The sequence below is a fragment of the Saccopteryx bilineata genome, chromosome 3 (assembly GCF_036850765.1).
Source record: "Saccopteryx bilineata isolate mSacBil1 chromosome 3, mSacBil1_pri_phased_curated, whole genome shotgun sequence".
NCBI lineage: Eukaryota > Metazoa > Chordata > Mammalia > Chiroptera > Emballonuridae > Saccopteryx > Saccopteryx bilineata.
Window position 1 is genome coordinate 279298998 of NC_089492.1, and position 27211 is coordinate 279326208.

General features: G+C 51.4%; 2 protein-coding genes across 5 annotated transcripts; one reads left to right on the plus strand and one right to left on the minus strand.

The window, feature by feature from the left end:
- Nucleotides 1-1304: 1304 nt before the first annotated feature.
- On the minus strand, nt 1305-22899 carry UBXN10 (UBX domain protein 10). Of its 3 annotated transcripts, none has more exons than XM_066270241.1 (2): nt 22843-22899; nt 1305-4296 (listed from the first exon to the last, which is right to left on the minus strand). In XM_066270241.1, exon 2 carries the CDS (start codon nt 4280-4282, stop codon nt 3437-3439), a length of 846 nt encoding a protein of 281 aa, XP_066126338.1. In that variant the 5' UTR covers nt 4283-4296; nt 22843-22899; the 3' UTR covers nt 1305-3436. The 3 variants fall into 3 exon arrangements, with proteins under 3 accessions (XP_066126338.1, XP_066126337.1, XP_066126336.1); XM_066270240.1 differs by lacking the exon at nt 22843-22899 and adding an exon at nt 10919-11019; XM_066270239.1 differs by lacking the exon at nt 22843-22899 and adding an exon at nt 9139-9255.
- PLA2G2C (phospholipase A2 group IIC) lies at nt 8770-26571 on the plus strand. Of its 2 annotated transcripts, XR_010730504.1 has the most exons (6): nt 8770-8940; nt 15581-15686; nt 16726-16870; nt 18807-18910; nt 25119-25548; nt 25656-26571. XR_010730504.1 is itself a non-coding variant. In XM_066270254.1 (5 exons), exons 1-5 carry the CDS (start codon nt 8818-8820, stop codon nt 25286-25288), a joined length of 648 nt encoding a protein of 215 aa, XP_066126351.1. In that variant the 5' UTR covers nt 8770-8817; the 3' UTR covers nt 25289-26571. The 2 variants fall into 2 exon arrangements, 1 of the variants encoding a protein (XP_066126351.1); XM_066270254.1 differs by having other exon boundaries at nt 25119-26571.
- The last annotated feature ends 640 nt before the right edge of the window (nt 26572-27211 follow it).

Sequence of the window (27211 nt, forward strand, 5' to 3'; positions counted from 1 at the left end):
TCCAGGGTGCCTGCTGGCCCACGGTCATGTTCACAGGTCTTCTCCTCGGCAGGACTGGCCAGGCTTGACGGCTGTTGACTGGGTCCCCAGATACTTTTAGGGCAAGGGCTGTTGTGTTCAAACCACCTGCCATCTGTTGGTGAAAATGTTTTGGATTCTAAATGATGAGTCACTTATGTCTCCTGCTATTCCTTCTGCTGCCAGGACTCATTTACCTATTGGACTTTCTCAGGGGATATACTGGGAGCTCTTGCCATGAAGCCTGTCCTAGGCAGAGTTCATATGCCTCATGAGCACCTAGTGCCATCACTAGAAACCGTGGCGAAGAGCTGCCTTTGCATTTCCATGGGGTGGGAGGCAGACACAGTGGTGATCCAGCCTGCTTCTCATTCTGGGGTCCTTCGCGGATGAAGCTGCAGCGGCCAACTTCAGCCGGGTTTGAGCTGAGGGTCCAAAGGCGGTTCCTCGTTTTCTCACTAGGATGCCAATGCCCGGCACTGAACGTGGCCCGGAGTGGGCCCTCCACGACTGTTGGCGAAGTGAATGACTGAGGTCTGCGATTGCGAAGTGGGTTAAGCCGACCTCCCCAAGGCCACCAAGAGGAGTGCCTAATTGGTGATGCCACATGCAGAGCCACCAAAAACTCTTAAAATTCTGATAGAGTCTTCTTTCACCAACCTTAAGAGGAGAGAGCACGTGGGATGATTTTCAGGAGAAATTCGGGAGACTCTTTCTGTACAGACAAGTTCCATGCCACGACAGGAGCCGACAGCGGGAGCTATGGGCGGGGTGGGCATCTGGGGTGCATGAGAAAGAAGACCTGGAGCTAACAGCGCAGCCAAGAGCCTGGCCAAGGAGGAAACTGAAGATCAAGTTAACTAACCCCTCTGTCCACTGGAGCATGGTAGCCAAAGTCTTGGGCTAAAACATAAGATGTGCTTCTCTGTCAACTCAGTTTCACATGTATTAGTTTTATTGTTAGAATCATCATCTTTTGTCAGAAGTTTATTAAGCTGGTTCAAATCTAGCTTTATTTTCTTTTTTTTTTTTTTTTCTGTATTTTTCTGAAGCCGGAAACGGGGAGAGACAGTCAGACAGACTCCCGCATGCGCCCGACCGGGATCCACCTGGCACGCCCACCAGGGAGCGACGCTCTGCCCACCAGGGGGCGATGCTCTGCCCCTCCTGGGCGTCGCTCTGTTGTGACCAGAGCCACTCTAGCGCCTGGGGCAGAGGCCAAGGAGCCATCCCCAGCGCCCGGGACATCTTTGCTCCAGTGGAGCCTCGGCTGCGGGAGGGGAAGAGAGAGACAGAGAGGAAGGAGAGGGGGAGGGGTGGAGAAGCAGATGGGCACTTCTCCTGTGTGCCCTGGCCGGAAATCGAACCCGGGACTTCTGCACGCCAGGCCGACGCTCTACCACTGAGCCAACCGGCCAGGGCCAAATCTAGCTTTCTTCATATATCCTAAAATGTTTCTACGCTTCCTGCCTTCCACCATATTTTTCGCCACCCCAAAATTCTAAGCTAAATAGCAGCAGCCAACCCCTAAGTGGAGAAGGTTCTAACTCCTTAGAGCATGCCCCAGTTCACTGAAGTGTTCTAAAGATTTCCTGCCTGGAGAAATTATTGAGTCCCAGGTGGGTGGCATGTTATTCTTGCCACAGAGTAGGTGTCATTTTGTGGGAGGCTCTTCCCCCAGCCTGCTAGATCAAAGGCAGAGTTATGTCCTTGAGTCCTGGGTGGGAGGTAGAACCCCTGTACTGTGAGTGCTGGGCTTGAAACACTGTCCCTTCGGTTGTGGCCAATAACTAGGAGACCCGGCCAGATGCATGGGCTGCCCAAGACACTGCAAGCCCCAGCCGACCTTTGTAGTCAAAGAAGCTGCTGACCAAACCCAAAATTTCTTAAGGAATTTTGCCACCTGTTCTAGATTGACCTGGGGTGGTGTGGGATGCAGTTAGGACAGGGCGAGCCTTCTTCAGTAGATGTGATGGTGGTGCTCATCTCCGTGGCTGAGTATCGATTTGCTGGAAGTCACGTTTCCAGCCACATTCCTTATCTATGCCCAGGACGCACTCACTGTGGGGGCAGCAACAATGCTATGCTTGTAGGACTCCTGCCTTCCCTGTGCATTTCAGTTCTCGGGCTCCATGATGGCTGGGGGAGGTATGGGGGAGGGGGGGACACGTTTCCCTACTCTGAGTAGCGATTTGGCCATAAAGGGGATCCAGATGAGACGTAGGAGTCTTGCTAAACTAGCAATACAAGAGGACTTTGGCAAACTGTTTATGTCACCACTCAGAGTTGGAAAACAAGACTCTGTGGTCTTCAATGCAGCTCCAGGCTAAGGCGGTCAGAAGTGCTTCATGCAGATCAGCCAGGCACTTGGACACTACGTCTCTCAGCACGGGCACAGCATGTTATACCAAACCCAGGTACTCCCCGTGCTGAGGATCCTAAATCAGAGACCAGGAGCACCCCTGGAGTCTCTGTGTTTGAGGTAGGCCAGACACTGAAACTGGGGGACAGAAAGGTTCACTCACACCCAAGTAAGCCAAGGGGCCTTCAGGAAAATCTGCACGGACTTGCAGGCTTACATAATTACAAAAGATTCCATTACTGACAAAAGCAAAGGGAATGAGATTACACTGGCTCTTCTCAGTTTTGGAAGAATTTTGCACTTAGCGAGTAACTAGCAAAAGCTGTAAATCTGGTCAGTCTCTATGTTAAAGTAGCTATGGGCTAATCTGGGGCTGGGGAAGCGACCGGCTTTCCAGCTCTCAGGCTGCTTTGGACGTGGCGATGCGGGGGGCGGGGGATCGGTGCCAGGGAAAGACCTGTTCTCTCCTGGGCAGCCACCTCGCACAGCCAGGAAACCCCAAGGAACTTGAGCCCCCCGAGCCGGGCAGAGGGGCTCCTTCCCAGAAGAGGCCAAGATGGGGTCACCGCCTGTTTCTTAAAGATGCTTGCAAGAATTACAAATGCTAGTTTTGACATTTTCTGAACCCTGGCTATTTATCGGACTCGAATCCTCTATGGGAAGTGTTTAATCCCGCATCAAATACAGAAAGGCAAACCGTTGGCTTCATGAGAAAGAGAGAGAGAGAGAGAGTTCATTGTAAAGACAAGCAGGTGCTCTATCTAGGAAGACCCCAAATGCTGGGGAGGTCACAGCCATTCCAGGAACAGCCCCTGGTAACCGACCAGTTCACTCCAGGGGTGGAGAGAATTTAACAACTGGAAGAGAATCTTCTTAGTGCACTTGGTGCAGGTGCAAATTTCACTGCTTCCAAAGAGATGCCGTGAAGACGCGAGTCCCCAGAATCACAGCTGCACCAGGAGCACATGGCACTTGGAACCACGTGCCCAGGCGGTCATGGCACCCGAGCACGCTCCACGCTCAAAGACGCAGGACCCCAGCTGGGCGGCTGCAGACTCAGAGCCACCCCTCCCCGTCTTCCTGTGAGATGCCCAGCACCGACTTATGAGGGATTCGGCACTCCTGCAGAGACTTGCTGAGATCAGAGAAACGTCGCCTGGGCACCTCCATGGTTTCAATGCTGCAGTGCTGGTAGGTGGCCTTGTTCCGGTGTTCAGCCACGGCCACGATGGTCTGTAAGTCGTCCGTTGGCCGGAAATGGCGAACGAACCTCCGGCCTGACGGTGATCGGACAGCAAGCAGCAGCCTTGGCTCTTGATCTGATGGTTCCTCCAGCTCTCCAGCCCAAGAGGAGCTCTGTCTCGTGGTTTGGACAGTGAGTTTTCTTGCTGGTGAGTGAACTGGAGCTCTGGAATCTTCTTTGTCTGTCTTCACAGGGCGGATCTCCTCCTGGGAAAGAGTCCGGATGCTGCTCAGTTGCAGCGAGCTGGCCTTTTTAGCTACTGTTTCCACAGCCCCCTCCTCCAGGGTTTTCCTGACAATGGAAGGAAGGACTGGGTATTTATTGAGGGATGAAGAAGCCCCAATGGGCACCTGCTGCAGCAGCTCAGGGACCTCATTGGGAGCTCCCTGCTGTGGAGATCTAGGTGCACAGGCTCCTGGCTTCTGGCTGCCTGGTGACTCACAAGGAATGGCGGGAGGCGGAGGAGATAGTGTGCAGTGAGAACGCGCCCCCGTGCCCTGGGGTCTGTGCAGACTCGGCCGGGTACGCCCCTTGGCGGACTTGGGCCTCACTATGTGCATGCTCAGCGTGTCTGGCTGCCAGGTGAAGCCGTGGGCTGCTGTGCTGGCAACAGCGCTGCATTCAGGAGGGGCTATGTTCACAGGGGCTTCCGTGGCCATTGCTTCTCAAGACCCTAAAGAAATGGCAGAAAAGAGAAGGGGCTGTGGATTAAACTTCTTGGGACTTATGGATCCTAGCCATTCACTCCCCAGACACCAGAATAAGCCAACAGGCCACAGTGAGAGGGGCCCCAACTGCAATTCATTCATTCATTCATTCATTCATTCATTCATTCATTCATTCATTCTAGGTATTGGAACATATCCGTGAACCAAAATGCTTGCAACTTAAATTATTAAATTCACAGTGCACGGACAAGTATTATATTAAGCCTACAAGCAAATAGATATTTTCAAAGAGTAACAACTGCAATGAAGAAAATAAAGTATTGCGTCAGAGAGTGACTAGAGTGAGGATTGATTCTTATTCTTCATTGGGGACGGGGGAGGCCTCAGGCTGAGAGACCAGAATGATGAGAAGGAACAAGCCATGTGACAACCTGGACCAAGAGTCAGCTAACTTTTTCTGTCAATATTTTCAGCTTTGGGAGCCAATGATCTCAGTTCCAACCACTCAGCCCTGCCATAATGCAGAGCAGCCATAGGTGATTATGAAAAGCGCCGTTACCAGGAGCTGCTTTTGCTCAACAGAGCAGAAATAGCCCTGCTAAGTAACCAAGCAGCAAGTCAGGCTCCACTTCATACAAGAGCTGAGGGGCAGACCAACAACTTCTCTCTGCACTCCGTTTAGACAAACAGGGACAGCACATTCACTATGCAAGAGACACCTCTCTTTTTCCTCCAATTCTTTTCTTCTTTCTTTTCCTTCATTCTTCTTCCTACTACTGTCTTTTTATTCCACCTTTCTTGGGTGGCTCTGCACTAATCACTTTGTGCAGTGTCTCTCAACTGCCCTGACTTTGTCACCAGGGGTGGAGGGAGAGGGGAGAAAGGCTCCACTGTTGGTCCACCCATCGGCCAGAACCTATAGGGGAGTCCTCGGGTTCTAGAATAGAGGATCAGCAAACCTTTCCTGTAAGTGGCCAGATGGTATTTTCAGCTTTGCGGGCCATCCAATCGGTCACAAGTACTCAACTCGACCCTTTTGGCTTGAAAGCTGTCTCGGACTGTATGTAAGTGAATGGGTGCGGCTGTGTTCCAATAAAGCATCATTTGTGGATGCAAACTGGAATTACATATAGCTTTTATGTGATACAGAATATTATTCTTGTTTTAATTATTTTCCCCAACCATTTAAAAGTATAAAAGCTATCCTTGGCTCACAAGTCACACAAACAGGTGGTGCTGGGCTGAAGTTGGCCCATGGGCCATCACTAACAAACGCTGTTCTGGACCAACTGCAAAGGAGACCCTGGGCACATGCTGATTCTGTGAGCCAGAGAGGCAGAGCGACTTCCCTTTGGTCACATAGCCCGCCAGAGGCAGAGCCTGAAACAGAGTGCAGGTGACCAGGCTGGGCGTCTCCCCCAGCACTTACCACATTCTGTCTCTTACTGTTTATGTTTCTGTCTTCCCAACGGCCTTGTAAATACTTCGAGGGTCTCCGCATCTGTCTCTGGCACCCGGGTACGTGCTCATGCAATCACACAGAAGCAGTGTTCTGAAGCATGGTGGGAGGCGTGAGCATTGCCCTGTGCTGCTGGCCCGAATCAGGTCTCTTCCTCCTTCCGGGCCATCTGGGTGGCCCTTTCCCTAATACTGTTATAGCCACTTCCTCCTCCAGTCCCCAGGGACATCTTCCCAGAACACTGCAATGGCGTGGGTTCCCTGCCTCCCTCTGAAGCCTGACCACACTCTTGACTGCTGCTCTCTGTGCCCACAGGCTGGGCAGCCCTCTAGAGACCTTCTGGTCACTTTCCAGTGCCTCATGGTCCCTACGAAGCAACGTGTTTGGGTGCAAAGGACAGGCCCTGCAGTCATAAGACCTGGGTTCTATTTCAGGCTCTGCCTTGAGCCAGCTCTGTGATCACGGGGCAGTTGCTCCATCTTTCTGGTAGGTCACTTTCCTCATCTATGGAACTCGCTGTATGACCCTGAAGACATTATTTAACTGCCTCTGAACAGCAGTCTCTTTATCTGTAACAAGAGGATAGCAATATGGGATAATATAGGTAACGCTGTGACCACCAGGTTTGGCACATAGTAAAGACTTAATTAAATGGTAAGGGGTTATTTTGCATTTGCTTTTGGTGTTTTTGTTTGTTTGGTGCTTTTATTATTTTAGGTCCAAATGCCTTACCTGTTGCTTTAGAGCTCTTCCCCAGGGTGTAGTCAACTCTACCCCGCTGGGTGAGTCATGGGGTGCATGCCTGCCCCGCCCATGGCACAGAAGTGCCAGGGGGCTGATTTCAGGGAGCTCCTGCCTATTGAAATGGCCTCAAAAATAATGAGTTAAATGCTCCCTAATAAATCCTTTCTCAATTCACACTTTAATCTTATACTGACCTTAAATTCAATTACTCCAAGCTACCTGCATCACCCATCCTGAACAGTGTCACCCAAGCCCCTTAGCTCCGCACTCTAACATTACCACGCTGTGCGCACTACCATCACTGCATAATTTTAGGGATTATCCTCTTCCTCACCATGAAAACCACAACCAAACAACACACAACATCCCTGCCGTTTCCAAACGTCCTGCTCAAGACTTTTGTGGGAAGTCTCGAACAAAGCTGCCCTCTCTCTCCTAACTGCATGCTTTCTCCATTCTACTACGGACCAAGTCTTCCCACACTCCCCTCTTCCATTTCTCACTTGTCTTTCACACCCAATCTGGTGGTCGGGGGGTTCAGGAGCCTTCTCCTTGGCATCTCAAAAGTCTGGCCATCTCCTTGTTAATTTAATCTACTTTCTGATCAACTGTGAAGAATCTGTGGGGTTTTTTGTCCCCCCCTCCCCACGTCAGTTTTGTTTTAAAGTCTTTCCCTTGAAATTAAGCAATTCTGCACTCTAACTCAGGATCGTACAGAGAGGTCATAATCGTCCAACTGTTCTGCCAAAGATAAGCTCAGCTCGCGCACTGACTCCCCCTCTCTGCCCACCCTCCCCCCCTTGCAGAATGGCTATTAATTTGCCACAGTTTTCACAGAATTATCACAGACTTGGCTTCCAACTCCCACACATGCCTCGGGAAGGTTTTACTGTCAGTAAGTTTGGTAACTTAGAAACCTCTCCTTTAACAACTTTGACGAGGAAAGTCATATGTTCTCCCAGGCTCTCTGCTGGATTATTTTTAACAGTAAAACTTGAGTATGTGCCTGCACTTTCTATACCTTTTGCTACTATATAATTATCCGTGTTCAGAGGGGTGTCATATTCAAGACACGCTGGTCATAAGATAACATGACTGGGAGCTAGCTCAGAGAAAAACCTCAGTTATGACTAATTCCTATGAGCCCACTCATGGTTATTTAGAGTCTAACACCTCCTTCAGGTAAAACCATTCCATCGAACCTGCTTTCATAACCCGCTGCCTCTTCGCCAGTGCAGGGACCATCTGTTACAGGGCGGGCACACCAACTCTCCCCAGCATCTCGAACACGGAGAGGGGTGTGGGGCAAATGGGGGTTTGGGGACCTGGGCCAACTCTGTGTCTTTCTATTCACATCTTGGGTCCCAAACCCTGCCCACCCGCTTTGGTCTAGAAAGGCTTCTGCAGCACCCATCATTATCCCTGCTTGGCTCATTTCGCCACCTCTAGGCCTGGCAGACACAACCACAAAGTGATTTGACAAGATCTCCGCGTAGGCATCCGTCAAGCTGCCAGCTGAACGGGCAAGTGGCTGTTTACTTAAACATGAAAGCTGCACCCCAGAGGCCTGCGGAGAGTCAGGAAACACACGGAGAACTGCTTCCAAGGAACTGCCACGGGGCAGGCGCTTGTTAACCACCCAATCAGCTGGAAACAAGGAAAAGTTGCTAGGGGAAGCTAAGGCCATATTCCTGATTTCCTAGGGCCCACCTCCCACCACAGGGTCAGACCATCCTATTTCACGCACGACCCAAATCTAAATCTACAGTAAATGCAATAAAATATAACTGCCCACACACCAGCTGTTGGTCGGTAGTAAGGATGCATATATTTGAATTGGTCTTTAAAAAATATTTATCAGTTAATAGTATCTCCTGCCAATCCCCACCGCTCCCCATGCAGATTTCAGGAGGAAGGCGCTCAGAAGAACCAACAGGAGACAGTAGTTGGCCCAAGGAGGAGAAAACTTTGGTACCATTCCCAGCTCCGACCGCTAATGATTAGAATACATTGTCCTAAACAGAATGCCACGTTGAAACGGGGAGTGAAGAAATTGGACCACAAGCCACCAAGTGATCAAAGGTTTGGAAAAGGAATTGGGAATGATTCCAAGGGGAATGGGTAGGTGGAGGGGGATAGCTCAATTATTTCCAAGGACAGGCAGCTCCAGAAGGAAACAAGCTTAAGCAGCCGGAGGAGGGATTTGGGGGAGGGGCAAGAAAGAGCGTCTAGAAAGTGAGAGCTGACTTGGACGAAAGGGCACACTGGTCTGGGGGTGGCTCAGATCTGGTTCTGGTCTTTCCACGTGACGGACACGGATGGGATGTCCTTTAGTCTCTCTGGGTCTGTGTCCTGTCTCTACTGCCCAGCTAGGAGGGCATGGCCCAGCGGCTTCCTAGGCCCCTCGGTTTCCGCAGAGCCCTGGAGTCGTCCTATTCCGGCAAGGGTGAGCTCTGACCAGGCTGGCTTTGCCACTGGGGAGTAGCTATGACTCTCAGGGCACCTGTCCTGTCTCCCAGGGTTTGCCCCGAGTTGGGGAGGCCTGCCCCGCCCCGGTGATGTGCCCGGAGACTCCCGTCTGGCCTCTCCCAGTCCCTTTCTGGCTTGGGGGGGCGTGAGCAGGATTGGGGGCTGCGCTGCTCACCTCGCCTCTCTGCTCCATCTGCAGCAGTAGCCTGGCCTGTCCTGCTGGTAAACAGCCCCGGTCTCCCGGGTAACCGCGCTGGTGGGGGGCCACGTGCTTCCGGTCAGGGGCCGGAATGGGTCTGACCCCGGTGAGGAGGGGTGGGGGCCTGGGGCGGGGTGGAGTATGGGGGTGGGGTGAGAAGGAGGGTGGGGTGAGGAGGAGGGAGGGGTAGGTCACCTGGAACCTGGCTTGGCCTTCCCTGCTTCCCTGCCTGGTTTCCCATCTCCTGGGGAAGGGAGCTGGTGCTCTGGCATGGGGGCTGGGGTGAGGCGCAGTCCGCCTGCCTCAAGTGCGTGTTATGCCCTTAGGTCAGACGCTGACCCTGTCAGCAGCCCCAGTTTTTAGATGAAGCTGCTGGGCTGATTCCTGGTGACCCTAGAATCTGAGTGGCTGCTTTTAGGGCATCTGTTGCCTTGGGGAGCACTCGTCCCCTTTATCATCCTCAGTGCCACTCTTTCATCCCCCCCAAGACCTCTTCATTTCCTCATCAGCCTCCCACTGCCTGGCCACAGCCCATCTGGGACCTTGTTTTCAACCACATTTACAGCTGCTTTGACCCTCCCGACCACTGCCTCTTACGCTTCCGGCAACTCCAGTCACTTCTGCCACATTTGTCTCCAACATCTTCCAGACTCCTGTCCACTGCCTCTCTGCTTCCTCCCTGCCTATCAACCTGGTTCTTTGCTGGTCCATCACCTCAGCCATTTTCTTGCAAGAATCCTCCATGCGCTGCCTGCTGTCCCTCTGTTCCTCCCACTTGATAAAACCCCAGCTGGTCCACTGACAACCAGGGACTGAAGAAGTCACCAGCCACATTACGTTGTTGGAGACGTGTGGTCTCTCCAACCTCAACTAAACCCTCAACCCTACCGAGAAATCCTTCCACTGTCTCCAGCTCAGTTCTGTCTCCTTTCTGCCCAGTGGCTCTTTTAAACTGTGTTCTCTGTCCTGAAACCTCCTACCTCTCCCCCACCTCTTCCCACTCAGAAGGTAAACTCACTTCTCTCTTCAAAGAGAAAATAGAAGCCATCGTATGGACACGTTCTCAGCTTTCTGCCATCAGACCTACAAGTGTCTCCTTTTGTCTCCCTGCTTTCCTTGCTTCGTCCTGTTTTAGTGCAAGGGGACCCACCCTTTGATTCTGCCCCAAACTGACTACCGATCCATGTCTGCCCTGAAATCCGTTCTCTGTCATAAGGCCACACAAATACGCACCTACACCATAGTCCAGCAGCCTTTGCTCCTGCTGTCCCTTCTGCCTAGAAGACACTTCTCTACCCTGGCCGGTTGGCTCAGCGGTAGAGCGTCGGCCTAGCGTGCGGAGGACCCGGGTTTGATTCCCAGCCATGGCACATAGGAGAAGCGCCCATTTGCTTCTCCACCCCGCCCCCCTCCTTCCTCTCTGTCTCTCTCTTCCCCTCCCGCAGCCAAGGCTCCATTGGAGCAAAGATGGCCCGGGCGCTGGGGATGGCTCTGTGGCCTCTGCCTCAGGCGCTAGAGTGGCTCTGGCCGCAACATGGCGACGCCCAGGATGGGCAGAGCATCGCCCCCTGGTGGGCAGAGCGGTCGCCCCATGGTGGGCATGCCGGGTGGATCCTGGTTGGGCGCATGCGGAAGTCTGTCTGACTGTCTCTCCCTGTTTCCAGCTTCAGAGAAATGAAAAAAAAAAAAGAAGAAGAAGACACTTCTCTAAGCTCCCCAACCCCTCCTCCCCTTCCTCTGCTTAATGCTCACTTACCCTGCAGAACTCAACTCAATGGGTGAAGTAATTTCTTCCACGATGGACTTAAGATAGCTTCAGAAGGAGTCTATCCGGACTATCATCTGCCAGGCATTGTTCTAGACTCTTGGAATATGCAGACGAATAATTTAGTGACTATAATATTAAAGAAGATAATGTTAATGGACATTCAAGAACCATGCTACCAGAGGAAAGAATTAGGGTTCATAACCTAGGATTATGGCAAAAATATTTGCTATCTTGTCTATCCCAGACACATGGAAACAGGATTACAATATGAGCATGACTCCAACCCTCCTCAAGATGTTCACATTTGGCTGAGGAAACACATTGCACACCCACAGACTTACAAATCATATAATTTTCAATACATTTGGACCAGGTATGGAAGAGCAGGCACAGTCAGGGCATGGTTATATGCTCAGTGATTGGCACCAACAGAAAGTTCTTTGGGGTCTGCAGAGGAGGCGGTCATTTCAGCAGTGGGATTTCTGCCCACCTCATAAAGGAAGCGCCCCATCTGTGGGAGCTGCTGCTGAGGGCCTGGGCTGGGCAGGCCTCCTGCTAGGGTCATCCCCTCACCCACCTGGGACACCCAGGGAGGCATCTGAAGCCCCAAGAATGTGCTGAAGGTGGGGATTTGGGGGAGCTGATGGGTTTGCAACTCTGTGCTGATGGCTTATTTCCTGTAAATGATTCTGTCAGAAATATCTAAGCAAAGCTCTTCAGCCCTTCAACGCCCACCCGAAAAAGATTAAAGTGGATTCTTCATCAGCTATTTTAATATCACCTAAGAATTATGCAATCTTTTGGAAAATCAAATTGGCTTCTCTCCCCCTTTGTGTGTGCGCGCGCACAAGTGTGTGTCTCTCTACACGGGCAGGCAGTGAATGGTGCTTGTGCCTAAGGTCTGTTTAATGTTTAGCAGTGGGGGCCTTTTGCTCCCTGGTGTCGTGTAATGCACAGCATGGAATGAGGAAGGCTGGAGGGAAGGAAGACTGCTGGCCTGTCAATTGCTGTGCCCACCTGCTCTTTGATGAGAGAGCTGACTCTGCTGCCTTTGTCTCCCATCTATCTTAAGATGGTGTCTGGCCTGAGCAGGCGGTGGCACAGTGGATAGAGTGTAGGACTGAGATGTGGAGGACCCAGGTTTGAGACCCCAAGGTCGCCAGCTTGAGCGTGGGCTCATATGGTTTGAGCAAAAGCTCACCAGCTTGGACCCAAAGTCGCTGGCTCGAGCAAGGGGTTTCTCAGTCTGTTGAAGGCCCATGGTCAAGGCACATATGAGAAAGCAATCAATGAACAACTAAGGTGTCGCAACGAAAAACTGATGATTGATGCTTCTCATCTCTTTCCATTCCTATCTGTCTGTCCCTATCTATCCCTCTCTCTGACTCTCTCTCTGTCCCTGTAAAAAAAAAAAAAAGACGGTGTCTGCAAAGGAAGAACCCTGTAACACACACATGTGCAGTGGGTTCATGGTATCACGGCCAGAGGTTACTGCCCTGCCAGCTCACACGCAGACTTGCTCTCCTTCCTAGTCATGGTTCCCTCTACTCCCCAGTTCTCTCTCTGAGCTCCAGTCAACTTGTTTCCCAATGGGCCCTCAGAGTTTTCATCTCTAGGGTCCTTGCCCATGCCTACCCCACCCTACTGGTGGAGCAGTTTTCAAACCCCAGACCACTGACTCCAAAGCCCACCCTGTGCCCCAGAGCCCTGCCCACCCGGCATTCCCACAAGGCACTTGCTTTGTATCCGCCTATGTCACCATCAGAGGTGTTACAGGCATGGCCTCTGGAGTCAAGTTCGAATCTTGACTGCACCATTTGCTAGCTGAAAACTGTGGGTAACTGATTGAACTTCTCTGGACCGCAGTTTCCACATCTATAGAATGGAGACAATAATAGGACTGTTGTGAGGATGAAATGAGAGAATACAAGTAAGCCTTGGCACAGTGCCCAGCACGTGATAGCTGCTTGATCCGGGTTAATACTCACTATCATATCGTTTGGGTTCTGCATTGCACATCTCCTCCAGGGGGTTCTGAGCCTGTGTCTGAGCCCCCTACTTTGCCCACACGATGCCTGCTTCATGATAGGTGCTTGGCAAATGAGAATTAAGTTCATGGTGATGGTGATGCTGACTCCACAGCTGGTGTTTCTACTGGAGATCCAGCAAGCTGCCAATTGGTACTCGCCTCTCCAAGGACATCTAGCTTGAAGTCTAAATGACCTTTTTCCAGGGCTGGGCTGAAGGCAGGAGCTTCAGTTTCTTAGCAGCTTGTTCCCAAAGAGCATTTGGCCTCCTTTCAAACTAGTGTATTCTAGATTTTGGAGTCCACACTCAATATCCTACTCCGCCTGTCCTCGATCCCATTAAATGTGTCGATTGGGATCATGGATAACCGCCTGGCAGGAGGTTACCAGGTGTGTATTTCTGGTAGAGAGGCCAAGAGACTGGCACAGGTAGTCATGCCTCCTGATGGATCAGCTTCCTAAGGGGACTTGAGAGAGAGAAGCTTCTGGATAATAAAACTTATTGGCCCTGGCTGGTTGGCTCAGTGGTAGAGAGTTGGCCCAGCATGTGGAAGTCCTGGGTTCAATTCCCGGTCAGGGCACACAGGAGAAGCATCTGCTTCTCCACCACTCCCCCTACCCCTTCTCTCTCTCTTTCTCTCTCTCTCTCGCTTCTTCTCCCACAACTATGGCTCAATTGGTTTGAGCAAGTTGGCCCCAGGTGCTGAGGATGGCTCCACGGCCTCATTTTAGGCACTAAAATAGCTCAGTTGCTGAGAACAGCAATGGCCCCAGATGGGCAGAGCATTGCTCGGTAGGGGGCTTGCCAGGTTGATTCCGGTCAGAGTTCATGTCTGTCTGTGTCCCCTCCTCTCAATAAAAAAAGAAAAGAAAGAAAGAAAAAGAAACCTCTTGAGGTACTACAGTTCTTTTGTTATTTCTTCCAAATTATTGGAAAACTCTAAAAAATGTATTGCCTCCTTCCCTCTCTTCTTAAGCAGAATGTATCAAACACAGCAACTGACCTTTGCTACTGTTGCCTGTGTGCTTTTGTCTTCAGGAGCTTGTTAAATCCTGCCAGCAATCCATGGGGGGCCAGGTCATTGTCTCCTCCTCACAGATGAGGAAGCTGCGGCTCAAGGAACTAATCCCAATGCCAACCTTCTTCTCCTAAATAGAAGCTGCCAAATGGTATTCCCCTCAAGGACATCTGGCTTGAGGTCTAAATGACCTCCCCCGGGGCTGGGCAGAAGGCCAGAGCTTTCGCTTTCACCTCTGCAGTCTGGCAAAATGAAACCTTTTCTTGGCAACACCAAAGTCCATAGCTGCGCTTCAGGAACAATACCGTTGATGTGCCTAGAGCCATCTGCCCCTACACTCAGTGGCCCCAGATTCACAGGCTTGCTCAGTAATTGTTTTAGTCGTCTCTCCCTCTCTTTTGCCTTCCTGCCAAGAGCAGCTACCCGAGCTTTATTCCTGATCAGCTTCTGGTTCTGAGAAGAAGAGGCTGGTGTATTGCTAGAACCATGTCTAAAATAAGAGAGTTGTGGCATTGACTTGGATGCTCGGGTTGGTTGGTTTTGTTTCCTCAGCTGTGTTTTGGATAAGGATAGCCCTTCCTTCACTCAGTGGCCCACAGTTAAGCAGGAGAACACTAAGAGGCTAGGGGTGACACCTTTGGAGTCAGACACACCTGGGTTGAGTCCTGGCTCTCTCAGTTTGCAGGCAAAGTACCTACCCTCTGCCCGTCTCTATTTCCTCATCACTAAACTTACCTGTCTTCTTGGGAGTATTCCAAGAGGATTCAAGGAGACCGTCCATGACCACGCTTAGCCCCATGCTAGTCCTCAGTAGGTTGCAGCTTTATATTTATTTCTGAAACTTGAAGCATGATTGAACTCTGACCCCCTCCCCCCATTCATTCGTTCTCCCAAATATTTATTTACTGCGCATCTCTACGTGCCTGGCTTCCTTATCTGCAAAGTGAGAATAAGAATACTACTTATCTAGCTGGGGGTGTGAGGACTTAAGGAGGACATATAAGTAAAGTGCCCAGAAACTGTGCAAGGTGCAAAATAAGTGTGACACAAGTGTTTCCCGCCCTCATTCCTATTACCAGTGTGCAACTTAGACTCTAGGGATAAAGACATAAACAGGCCTGACCTGTGGTGGCGCAGTCGATAAAACATCGACCTGGAACGCTGAGGTCGCCGGTTCAAAACACTGGGCTTGCCTGGTCAAGGCACATATGGGAGTTTATACTTCCTGCTCCTCCCTCCCCCTTCTCTCTCTCTCTCTCTCTCTCTCTCTCTCTCCTCTCTAAGAATTAATAAAAGTAAAAAATAAAAATAAAAAAATTATATACCTGTTCTTTAATTTAGGCCTTTAAAAAAAAAGACATAAAACGGAATGAGCCTTGACTTACAGATCTTTCAGACTCTTTCCTCCTTATCTTCGCCATGGGTAAAAGAGCCAACAATGTGTCATCACTGTCTATGTAAGATGGATTGATGGGTCAGACAGGGTGGCTCTTAGGGACCTGCCAGCTGAGCGCTGCACTGAGGGCCTTCCGAGGTGAGCGCCGCCATTGGGGCTTAGCACCCACACAGACTCACCGCATTTGGGTCATTTCCTCCCTGAACAGGATTCAGCTGGCCGACCGCTGGTGACCAAAGGAAACTGTGATTGTGGCACCTTGGTCACCTTGGGAATGAAGGTCATTGGGGTTCTCGTCGTCTTCACCTCCTGCTGTAAGTAGTGAGTTCTGAATCGCTGTCCTCCTGTCTGTGCGTCTGGGTCTTTGGGGTGAGCTCTCCTGAGGTGGCATCGGGTGAGGGGAAATCAGGTGTCACCCAAAAGAGAATCAGGAGTGGGACAGGCTTCTTCCAAAGTCCCTGCTTCTGTTTCTTCTGAAAAATGGGTTTATCCCACATTGGAATCTCCTAGAACTTCTGGGAAATCGCAGGTTGCAGTCATTTGCCAAGAAAGAGGGCATTAGACTGCTTTACCGCCACACCCCCTTCAGGGGTCTTCCCTTTGGATGCTAGTTGCCTTTATTTCAAGTCCTGTGGCTTTCAGAACAAAACTGCAGACATATATCTGGCTAATTTGGGAAAATTATTTTCAATAGAGAGGCATTCTTATGGTGACTTATGGAATAACTGGTAATTATAAGTCATCACTACCAGGAGATCAGAAGGCATATCTCTGGAAAGTTAAAGAACGGGCTAGGAAACAGTATTAGTTCAATTGGAAAACTCCTTGACTCTTTGATTAGTTGAGTAGAGCTTCATCTAAATCCATTTTTCTATCCATGTCAGCTGCAGACATTTACTTGGAAGCGTTCCTTACAAGTAAAAATTGTTGGGTCCGTGAGTACTTGTCACTTAAAAAAAAATGGATTGAGGTGATCATTTCTGCCTCTTAAATATTTTGTTTCTTCTGTGAGATGGTAAATGCCTTGTGATATTTGTAGGGGCCGGCATTTCTGGCTTTGAACTTTTTCCTTTAATGTTGAACATCAGACCTGAGGAGTACCTGCCCAGGGTGGTGGTTTTCACTTTGGGGGAAGACAGTAGTTGACAATATTGATTAGCAATGAACTAGCTGTGTGATGTGGTAGAATTGATCCTATCATCTTCCCCATAAATGGGTGATGAGGCCAGTGCGCTGATGCACCATGCTTAGGGGTCCCTGATACCCCGGATGCAATGCACTTGACTTAGGGAACACCAAAGCAGCATGGCTCTTGTTGCATTTTTTTCTTCTTCTTGATTTTGTCCTTGGCAGTGATGGCCCCCACCCACAGCAGCTTCTGGCAGTTTCAAAGGATGGTCAAGCACATCACAGGGCGGAGTGCCTTCTTCTCGTATTATGGCTATGGCTGCTACTGTGGGCTTGGGGGCAAAGGGACCCCCATGGATGACACTGACAGGTGCGTGCAGAGGCTCTGAGGCCTCCTGTTATTCATTTGCATTGAGATCCATGTTTGAAGAGAGGGAGTGTATTGGGACTCTTGCGTTGCAAGTAACAGAAACCAATTCAGGTGAACATGAGAAAAAAACGGAATGGGAATTGGAGGGGCATGTCTCGAGGAATCCAAGACCAGGGCTGACTACCTGAATGTGTGCCCTGTGCAGCCACTTTGAAATTCTTCTGTATTCACTTTGCACCAGGCCTTGCAGATGATGTCATCAGTCCTGCGCTGAGCTCTGGGAACGTTTCCATTCTCGTGGCAAACATGGTCTCCTCTTAGCTCCCCAGTGTTTAGGGTTATAGGTGCAATAAGACCAACCCGCTGTCTCCTTGTCCTAACTCTATATGCCAGGAGAAAGAATTCAAGTGGCCCAGCTGGGAAAAGTCATCCATCTGGGTGAGGTCACATGACACACATCTGGCTGCCAGACCTGCTCCAAGGATGGGGGCTGGGGAGGCATGAGTTTCTAGAGAAAGTTCTGGAAGTTGGTGTAATCTGGCAAGGGGCTGAGAGGTAGAAAACAGATGAGTGTGCGAGCCATTTCATTGGAAGAAATAAGAAACAAAATGTTCTTTGTCACTTCAAACCTAGCCAGGATAAATATATCCCCACAGCGGGTCCTGAGGTATCACTCCTAGAGCTTGATTCTGGTAGGTTGGGCTCATGAGACATGGAACGTTCCAGCTGAAAGGACCCAGGGCCCTGGCGGGGACCTGACTCTGATGAAAAGCCCATCGTGTGCCACGCACTGGGATTGGCGATTTGCACGCAGGACATACTTTAATCCTCACAGTGAGTGGCTGGGGTAGTGTTACCAGCCCCATTTTACAGGCGACAACCATGAGGATACATGAGACCCAAGTGGTGAAGCCCAAAGACAGGCAGCAAGTAGGTGGGAAAGTCCAGATTTGAACAAGAATTTACCTGTTTTAAAACCTGCCCCTTTGATGCTCTGAGCCTCCCCCGGTCCAAGTTCAGAGGCAGATGAGAAAGTTCACACTATCAGCTGAGGATGACAGGTGGCAGAGGGCTGGCTTGTGGACATGGATGTGAAGGGTGGGACACTGAAGCGTCTGGGCCAGGGCATCGGCCAGAAGCATTTTCTGTTCCGGGTTTTAGAGTCTAGCCCCAGTTCCAGCATCCCTGTCCTGATCCACTGGTTAAAGAAATGAGCCGAGGCTGTCCCCCAGCTGCTTTCTCCCCGGGAATGTTCTTCCTTCCTGCCACACCCTCACCCCATCCCTGGTTACTCTGAGCAAGCACCACAAGAGCAAGAACTAAAGAATCCTATGTTTTTGCTGATAACCATCTTCTCAGAGACTATCACGGTGCTTGGCATATAGTAGGTGCTCAGTAAAAAGGCATTGGCCAGTTAGCTCAGTCAGTTAGAGCATCATCCCAAAACACCAAGGTTGTGGGTTCGATCCCCGATCAGGGCATGTACGGAAAGCAATCAATGAATGCACACCTAAATGGAACAACAAATGAATGCTTCTCTCTCTCAAATCAATCAATCAATCAAAAAAAAAAGTCCTTAAGTAAATGAATGAGTACACAGACATGAAGTGGAGTAGGGGTGGGGTGGGGTCTATCATTTTATAGCTATGTACTTTTGGGAAATTCACATCCAAGTCCCACTTCCTCCCCATGAAATGGGGACAGTGGTCACACTTCATAGGGTTACTTTGAGGAGCTAATGAAATAGGTATTGGGCAGGGCTCACTAAATGTTACTGCTTATTTATTATATTTTTACTATTGTCATTTTTACCTCCCTCCCTTCAGCACCTCCTCATCCAGGGGAGGAGGCAGGTGAGTCCTTCCCCCTCGAGGTGCCCTGGCTGACTCCCCGGGTGCCCACAGTGAAACCCTCTCCCCTCTGGTCCGGCCCCCAGGTGCTGCCTGGCCCACGACTGCTGCTACGAGAAGGTGAAGCAGCTGGGCTGCCAGCCCGTGCTGAACAGCTATCAGTTCCACGTCGTCAACGGCACCGTGGTCTGTGAGTAGCCTCCCTGTGGGGACATGTCCTTGAACCTGACCCTTCCCTGAAGGTCTGCTTCCTCGTGGGCCCAGAGAACATTTAGGGCATGAGGTTTTTCCAAGGGTTTTGGGGTTGGTGAACGGCAGGTCCGAGAACCAGCGCTTCCTGGAGGTCCGTGCTCTGTCTCTCCCTGCCATTCCTGCCCGCGGCTGTGCCCAGCGCCCGTGGGGAGCACGGAGCCGGTGTGTGTAGTACGTGCTCAATAAATAGTTGTTGACTAGAGATTACATTGGATTTTGCAACTTCACTTGGCAACTTGCTGCTGAGAACCTTCCTCCTTTTTTCTGTCGTGCGTTGTTAACGAAGCAGCTCAGCCGTCTTCCAGTTGAACAAATATTTGGTGAGGGCGACTACATGCCGAGCACTGGGATAGGTGCCACGGGGACACAAAAGTCAATAGGAGGAGACAGAGAGGGGAACTCATGTGTCATTGAGGCCATTCAAGGAAGAGGGCCAAGGACAAGGGCGGGCAAGTACTGCGTGTCCAGGTTGCCAGGGCGTGGGTGTGGGTAGAGCAAATTCAGTGGAGAGCAGCACACGTGAGACCCGGGCCATGGCCTCCTTGTGAATGCCACTCATTCCAGCGGAGTCGGTGGTTTGACCTTCCTTAGGAGTATGTGACTCGCCTCCTCCTTGGGTCCCATGACAGGCCTTTAAAGTGGGTATATTCCCCCCATTATTGAGGAGGACCCTGAGGCTCAGAGAGGTGAAGTGAGATGGCCAAGGTCACACAGCCAGAGAAAGAAAAGTTGGGATTCAGACTCAGGTCATCTGACCCCAGGCTGGTGTGTGCGCCTCACACTGCCGTCTCCACTGGCAGGGGCTGTCGGGAAGGTGACGGGGTGCACTTCGGTGGAGGACTCACACAAACTCAAGTCTCACTGTCTGCAGAACACTCACTAGGATGCTCAGCCCTGGCCCAGGGGGCAAAGAGAGGCAGATGGAGTTCATTCCTCTGCGGTGCGCCAGATCTTTCTGTCCTAGCTCTGTGTACCCTGCGAAGAGGCCCAGAGGGAGCACTGCTTCGGAGTTGGGCAGAGCTGAGTCCGAATCCCAGCTTCACCCTTCTAGCTGGACAGTTGCAAGACCACCTGGGCCTTAGGCTCCTCCCCTGTAAAAAGGAGATAATAATATGCACTTCGTGAGTGCTGTGGGGATTGACTTAAGGAACCCAACTAGAAGCCCTGGCCCATAGCAGGTGCTTAGGTAATGCCCTTCCTTTTAGAAGTCGAGATTGCTTTTTTCGTCTAAGTTGGCTTTTCCCCTTTGCTTTGTGGGCAGGCACTGGGATTTTCTTTTGTATTATTGAGAGATTTCTTTGGAGCATTTACTCTGCACTTGCACCTCCTTGAGCCGAAGCCATGACCCCCTTACAGCATACATGCTCCCTTACCCCCTCCATCTGCAGAGCTGCCCTGCAAGGGTTAAGTGCCTCCCCAGCCTCCAGTGAAATCCTGCACCCAAGCCCGGGTTGCCTAGCAACCAGTGGCTGCTCTGGGATGCAGTTGGTGAGCAGGGAAGGGAAAGGAGAAAACAGCTTGGTCTGTCCACATCTCTAAGTGTCACTGGGGGATCAATGCAGAGAAAGGCCCATAACCCGAGCCCCGGGGCCAATTTGCCTGGTGAGAAAGGCTGCCCTTGGGCCACCTGGGAAGTTGTTATGCCTCCTTTGAGTGGGCTTACATAAGGACTTGGCATTTGCCAGGGACTGTAAGATCATCCTGTGGTGACAGCCCCCTCCACCCACGCGTGCATGCATATGTTGTGTGGGGAGGAACCTGGTCGTGGGAGGCAGAGGGACCGGGTTGCAGCCGCCGGGGACTTCACCCTCTGCCGAAGGGGAAAGGTGAGCCCGGGAACCACTGGAACCTGTTGTTTGCAGAGATCTTCCTCCTTTACCACTGAATTTATTTCTAACAACACTTCTCCTCGCTGACACCTCGCTGACACCTCACCATTTTTCTCTCCTAGCTTTTGCCTCCAGGTTGAAGTTGTTTTGTATACTTTTGTAGCAACGCCCTTCGCCAAATAGAGTGTGAGTTCTGGGAGAGCGGAGAACAAGTCTGTCTTGTTCGGGGGCCCTTGTTCTCAGAGCCCATGGAGAAGGACGCCTCTGGAGCTATGCAGTGGGGGGTCTGCTCACTCAGATCCTAGCCATAGGCCAGGCCCATGGTAGGAACTCAATACAGTACCTGTTTGTTTGATGGGGGAGTGAATGAAAAAAAAAAAAAACTCATTAAATAGTCTACGCAAGTGTCCTTATCCCCATTGGAAAGCTGCGGAACAGGCCTGGAGAGAAGGACCTGAGATGCCCGGGTGCGTGGGCAGCAGCAGGTCTGAGCCGAGACCCTGGCTTCCTGTTTCCTGGGATCGGGTTCCCTTCCCGGAGGGCGTGTCATCCAGCCAGGGAGGCGGCAGCAGCAGGTAGCAGTGACGTGTTTACTGCGTGCTCAGAGCTGACGCTCTGCAGCCCCAGATGGACTCCCTGCTCAGAAGGAGTTTGTGATTAAGGAGGAAGACAGGTCATAAAATATTCAGAAGTAAAGCTACATTCAGGTAGTGACAAGTGCTACAAGGTATCTTAAGCAAGGCAACAAGGTAAAGAATGAGGAAGGCCGGGGAGGGAAGGATGGCTACTTCAGGTGGCTGAGGAAAGCCTGTCTAAGGAGGTGGCATTTGGCCAGCGTAGTGGGAGCAGAGGGGACAGGGAGAAGGGGAGCCAAGGTTGGACCTTGGACAGGGACAAGTCCTGCAGGCCTGGGAGGACAGGGTCAGGAGCTCACCTTCCCTTTCAATTGCCGGGGATGCTGTTGGATCCTTTGTGGCAGGGAGTGATGTGCACGAATTTTGCTTTAGAGAGAGCACTGTGGCCACTGCAGAGAAGTTGGGGAGCAAGGGAAGAAAGAGGGGGAACAGTTAGCAGGCTGTTTCAGTAGCACTGGGGAGAACCCACCACAGCTGGGGTCTGGGTGACGACGTGTGGAGAGAAGGGTCAGGTGCTGGGTGTGTTGGAGGTGAACTGACAAGCCCTGCCGATGGCTTAGACGTGCAGCAGGAAGGCGGGAGGGGCTGACGCCGAGGTTCTCGGCCTGAGCAGCCAGGGATAATGGGGTCATCTGGGCTCGTGCAGAGGGGGAGGAGCCAACCATGAAGACACAGCAAGAGCTTGTCATGAGCCACGTGGGGTTTGAGATCTTATCAGACGCCAAGAAAGAAGTCAAGCGGACAGGAGCGTATTAGAGTCTCGAGCTCAAGGGAGACGCCTGGGCTGGTATGAGAACGGGAGAGTCATCAGAGCTCAGGTAGCTAAAGCCCTGGGCCTGAGCAGGAGCGCCCGCCCGCGGAAAGAATTCAGAGCCAGGACAGAGGCCTGGGGTGCAGGCAAAGGCCCAGCGGGCAATCCGGGCTGGCCTTAGGCAGGAACGCTGACCTGCTTTGTCTCAGTTGCGGAAGTGTATTTCCATTTTTCATGCCTCAGTTTCCCCATTAGTAAGTTGGAAGGTGCAAGATCTGGATTTAGGCTTGCGTTGACAGGCTGGTTCCCGAAGATGGCCTTTCTTGGCTGAGGGCTATCTTGTCATCCAGGCCATGAGGACGGGCCTGGTCCCCCCAGGGCTGTGGGAGGCCTGTGGGAGGCCTGTGAGAGGGTAACCCCAGTTACAGACCACGGCCCCCAGTCAGATCCAGAGGGTGGGGGACCGGGCAGGCGCTTAGAAGCAGAACTGAATGTCAGGAGAGAATTATACTCCACGTGTTGGAAAGGATGGAAGATAAAAGAAAAAGGGGAAGGGGGGCATGAGAGAAAGGAAGAGGAAGTTGGAGACTTGAGGTGGCAGAAAGGAGAGATGGGGAAGAAGAAGAGAGGACCGCAGCAGGGGAGAGTGTCTCACCTCAGGTTTCCAGAGAGACGGCACATGGTGAGTGGCAGCACGTGGCGCCAGCCCTCCTGGGGGAGAGTGAGGTTGGTGGGGTGGGGCCCGTGCCCAAGTAGCTCTCCCCTCCCTGACCAGCCATAGACCCAGTGGGGCCCTGAAGAAGGCAGAGGCTGCCCAGGGACAGAAGCAAGGGGAGCGCTGGGCACAGCCGGGGTGACAGGCCCGGACGCGGTGTGGACGGGGCTCACAGGGAGTCCCTGCGAGTGCTGGGGATTGTTGGAGCTTGAAGGATTTTCACAGATGGGGAAGAGGAGGTGTGGGGGCAAAGGTGGCAGGAACAGTGGGAGCAGCAGGAACTGAGAACCAGAGATGGGAACGTCCCCGACACAGTCCATCATGAGGGTGAACGGGGAGGTGGGGCTGAAGCTTTGGGTGGGTGTCCACATGTCTGAGAACTGACGTCCTCAGGGAGATGTGGGAGGACAGCTCCTGCAGGGACTGCGGGCCTCGGAGAGGGAGCAAGGCAAACACACAGAAGATAGCCAGCACTGGGCTCCACCTAGGCCTAGGAGGAGTCTTCTTTGTCCCACATGTGAACAAGCTAAGCACACACATCATAGGAACAGCACACTGTGTGCCGGGCGCACCCGCTACTCCCTTGGTCAACAACACGAGAGTCCTCATAACCCTATGAAGATGACACTGTTATTTATTGTTGACAGTATTATTTTTATCACCATTTTATAAGGAAGATACTAAAGCTAACTTGCCCAAACTCAACAAATAAACCAGAGAGTTGGCCGCCTCCCCTTCTCACTCCCAACCCTCAAAAAAGAGTGGAACTGGATGGAGTTATCTCAAAAGAGGAAGTTGTGCCTTAGGTCTCTCTCTCTCTCTCTCTCTCTCTCTCTCTCTCTCTCTCTCTCTCACACACACACACACACACACACACACACACACACACACACACGGCACTACAGCTCTGACTACTAAATAAAAGATCTCCATCTAGTGGTGATTCAGCCAAAGAGCAAACACTTGATCCCAAAGGCCCCTGGAGGCTTCATTTATTTATTCGACTTTTTGTTGAGCATTAACTATGTGCCGGCATTTATTCTGCATGCAGGGGACACTGTGATGGACAAGACAGGTAAAGTCCCAACCTCACAGAGTTCGCACTCCATTGAGGAGAGACAGAAACAAGCAAAGCAAATAAATAAGAGAAGTACCAGTTGTGAAAGCACAGTGAATGAAACAAACAGAGAAGTAAGGAGGCTGGCTGGAGGGAGCCTCAGGCCCGAGGCCAGGGAGAGCCTCTCTGACCAGGGCGAATCTGACCAAGAACCAAAGGGTGAGGTGGACCAAGCTACCTGAAGGTCCTGGAGAGAACTGTTTTAGACAAAGAGGACAGTGACCCCAAAGATCCTGTAACAAGATAGAGCAAGACACGTGACATTAAGAGGCTGGGGTGTCTGGGGAGGAGGGAAGGTGGTGGAGTGAGGGACAATGAGGATGGAGAGGTTGGCGAGGGCCAGAGCGTGGCAAGCCTGCTTTGGAGTCCGTGGCAAGGATTTGAGATGTTTTCCCCAAATAGCGGGAACCCACAGCAGGGCTTTAAGCGGGAGAGTAAACCTAATCCAGGTGACATTTGAAGAAGGTCTCCATTCTATAGTGAGGAAGAGCTGGTGATGACAAGGGTCAGGGTGGCGGCTCAGAAGATGGAGAGAAGAGGGCAGAGCTCGAAATATTTTAAGCAGAGAGAAATTGATGGAACTTGCCGGTGGACTGGATGTGAAAAGTCAGAGGAGGGGAGGGATCAAGGTTGGCTGCTAGTTTTCTGCTTCGAGTAGGAGGTGGTGACATTTACTGAGAGTGTGGCTGAGGGACAGGCTTGGTGGGCGGAGGGAGCACTTACATCATGAACTCCCTTTTTGGGCATCTTTAGTTGTTGATGCCTGAGACATTTGTGTGGTTGGAAGTATGAGATGAGTTCTGAGGAAATGGGTCCCGTTACCCTGGTCCAGGTGCTACCTGGGCACACTAACTCAGGGCGCCCCTCCATGCAGCCCACACTCCCCCCACTTCTCTTGTTTTCTGCTCCTTATGCCAGTGCCTGTGACATGCCGAGGTGTGATCCAGCCTGGGGGACAAAGGAAAAGGAATCCAAATTACTTTCTTTTTCTGTGTTCAACCCCCTGAGCCCTTGCAGCGAGCTCTCGGTTTTCCCAAACCTTAGAACCAAACCGTGGGAGTGAGCTTGGAGCTTCCTGTAACCCTCTGTCTCTCTGCAGGTGACTGTGCCCCCGGTCCTGGTGTCGGTTGCCTCTGTGGGCTGAGAGCCTGTGAGTGTGACAGACGCTCTGCGTACTGCTTCCGAGAGAGCCTGCCCACCTATGAGAAAAACTTCAAGCAGTTCTTCTCGACTCGGCCCCGGTGTGGCAGGCACAAACTCCAGTGCTAGGGAGGCCACGGATCCCCTTGTTGGTCAGCGTCACTCTCGGATCACTTCTGGGAAGCCCTCTCCCATCGTCCCTACAGGTTCCTGTTCGTGCAGCTTACCCACCAGCATTTGGCCAGGGGTACTCCATTGTCACTCAGCATCAGAGGGCTGGAGATCAAAAACAAAATCCTGGCATCCTGTGGAGGGAGACAGGCCATAATTATGTACAGAAATCGGCGACACATTCCCATCACAGTAAGCGTGGGGAGCAACAGAACAAGGTGACGGGGTGGAGAGATGTTTCCCACCTCCATCCCAGAAAGTTTCCAGGAGAGAAGTAGCCCCAGGATCTTCCCTAAACTCTCCCTCCACCCCCACCCCAAATCAGGTTGCAGGGTGAACTTGGGAATGGTCCCACAATCCAGCTCAAGCTGTGAACAAAGCAGCCACCTGGGGACCAAGGTCGTGGCGCGCACACCGTGGACCTGAGAGGCGCCCTCGGAGGTTGTTTCTCACTTGCTCGAGTTCTGCCTTCTGAAAACCCACCAGTGGGAGGAAACTGATGCTATTTCCACCTCTCAGGAGACAGAGCATGAGAACACCGGCGCCCCCTGCTGCCACATGGATGTGCTGGTCAGGGTGATGTGGAAGACACGGAGGAAGAGGGCATGGGGGAGGGAAGCAGAGGCACCCAAAATTTCCATCCAAACTTAGAAACTCCCGGTTACATCAGATATAAATTCTATTCAATATCAAAGTGACCCAATCTGGGTAGACCCTGGTCTTTATAATGTCCAGCTGGTATGGCGGATTGCAAAAGTGGTCACAATTGTTCTTACCTCTCTGTATCCTCACCTCTCATGATGTGACACTCAGCTTTTCCCATCAAGAGGTAGAGTATTTTCCCCAACCCTGGAATCTGAGCTCTGAACTGGCCTTATACAACTAGTGTTAATCAATAGGATGTAGTGGGAGTGATGGTCTACTAGTTCCCCAGTCTAGGCTTTAGGAGGTCTAGTGTATTCAACTCTCTCTCAGGATACCTGCCTCCACCGTGAGCAAAAGCCTGGGCCAGCCTGCTGGAGGATGGGGGCCCACCTTGGTCAGAGTCACTCAGCCCAAGTTGTCTCAGCCAAGACCTCAGACATGTGAGAATGCTCGGCGAAGATCAGTGAAGCCAACTCATAGTTGACCACAGACACATGAGAGAACCTAGCCAAGACCATAACAACCTCCCGGCTGAGCCCAGCCTTAACTGCCAATTTGCAGAATTGTGAACTAAATAAAGGCTGCCATTTTAAATAGCTCAGTTTTGGTGTCATTTGTTATGCAGCATAGCTTACTGTATAATTGGTCTTCATTCATTGAGACTTCTGGGTTCCCAGCACTGTGCTTCAGTTGGAGGCCACAGAAACATTATAGACATGGCCTCTGCCCCTTACCTCTTAGATTGGAAGGGGAAAGGCCATGCTCAAGTAATAATGGGGAACACACAAACAGATGTTGTCACTCAGTCAACCAATAAACATTTCTTAAGCTCCCACTCTGTATCACACACAGTGCTGGGCATTAGGGATTCAGAGACTTAAAATAAGCAAACAAAATCAGGTCTAAATATCCTGGGGAGAAGAACATTAGGCACCATAGCAGCTATTAGAAGTTCAAGTTCAGAGACTTAAGATCTGATTGAGCGACGCTGTCACTGGTGGGAAGACAGAAATAGAAGTCAGAGCCAGGTGTTCTGCAGAGGGCTGGGGACCAAGGTTCCTCATCTCTTCCTGACTCAGCTCACAGGGTCACGTTCACCTGGTAAATTGACCTATTCTTCCCACGAGCCCAGCCTACATGTGCTGTAATAACTGCAACCGCAGAAGGGAAACTTGAGGTTTGTGGGCATCAGAGAGGGTTTAAAAGTCCGTAAGGGGAGTTGTTGCAGAAAGGCAG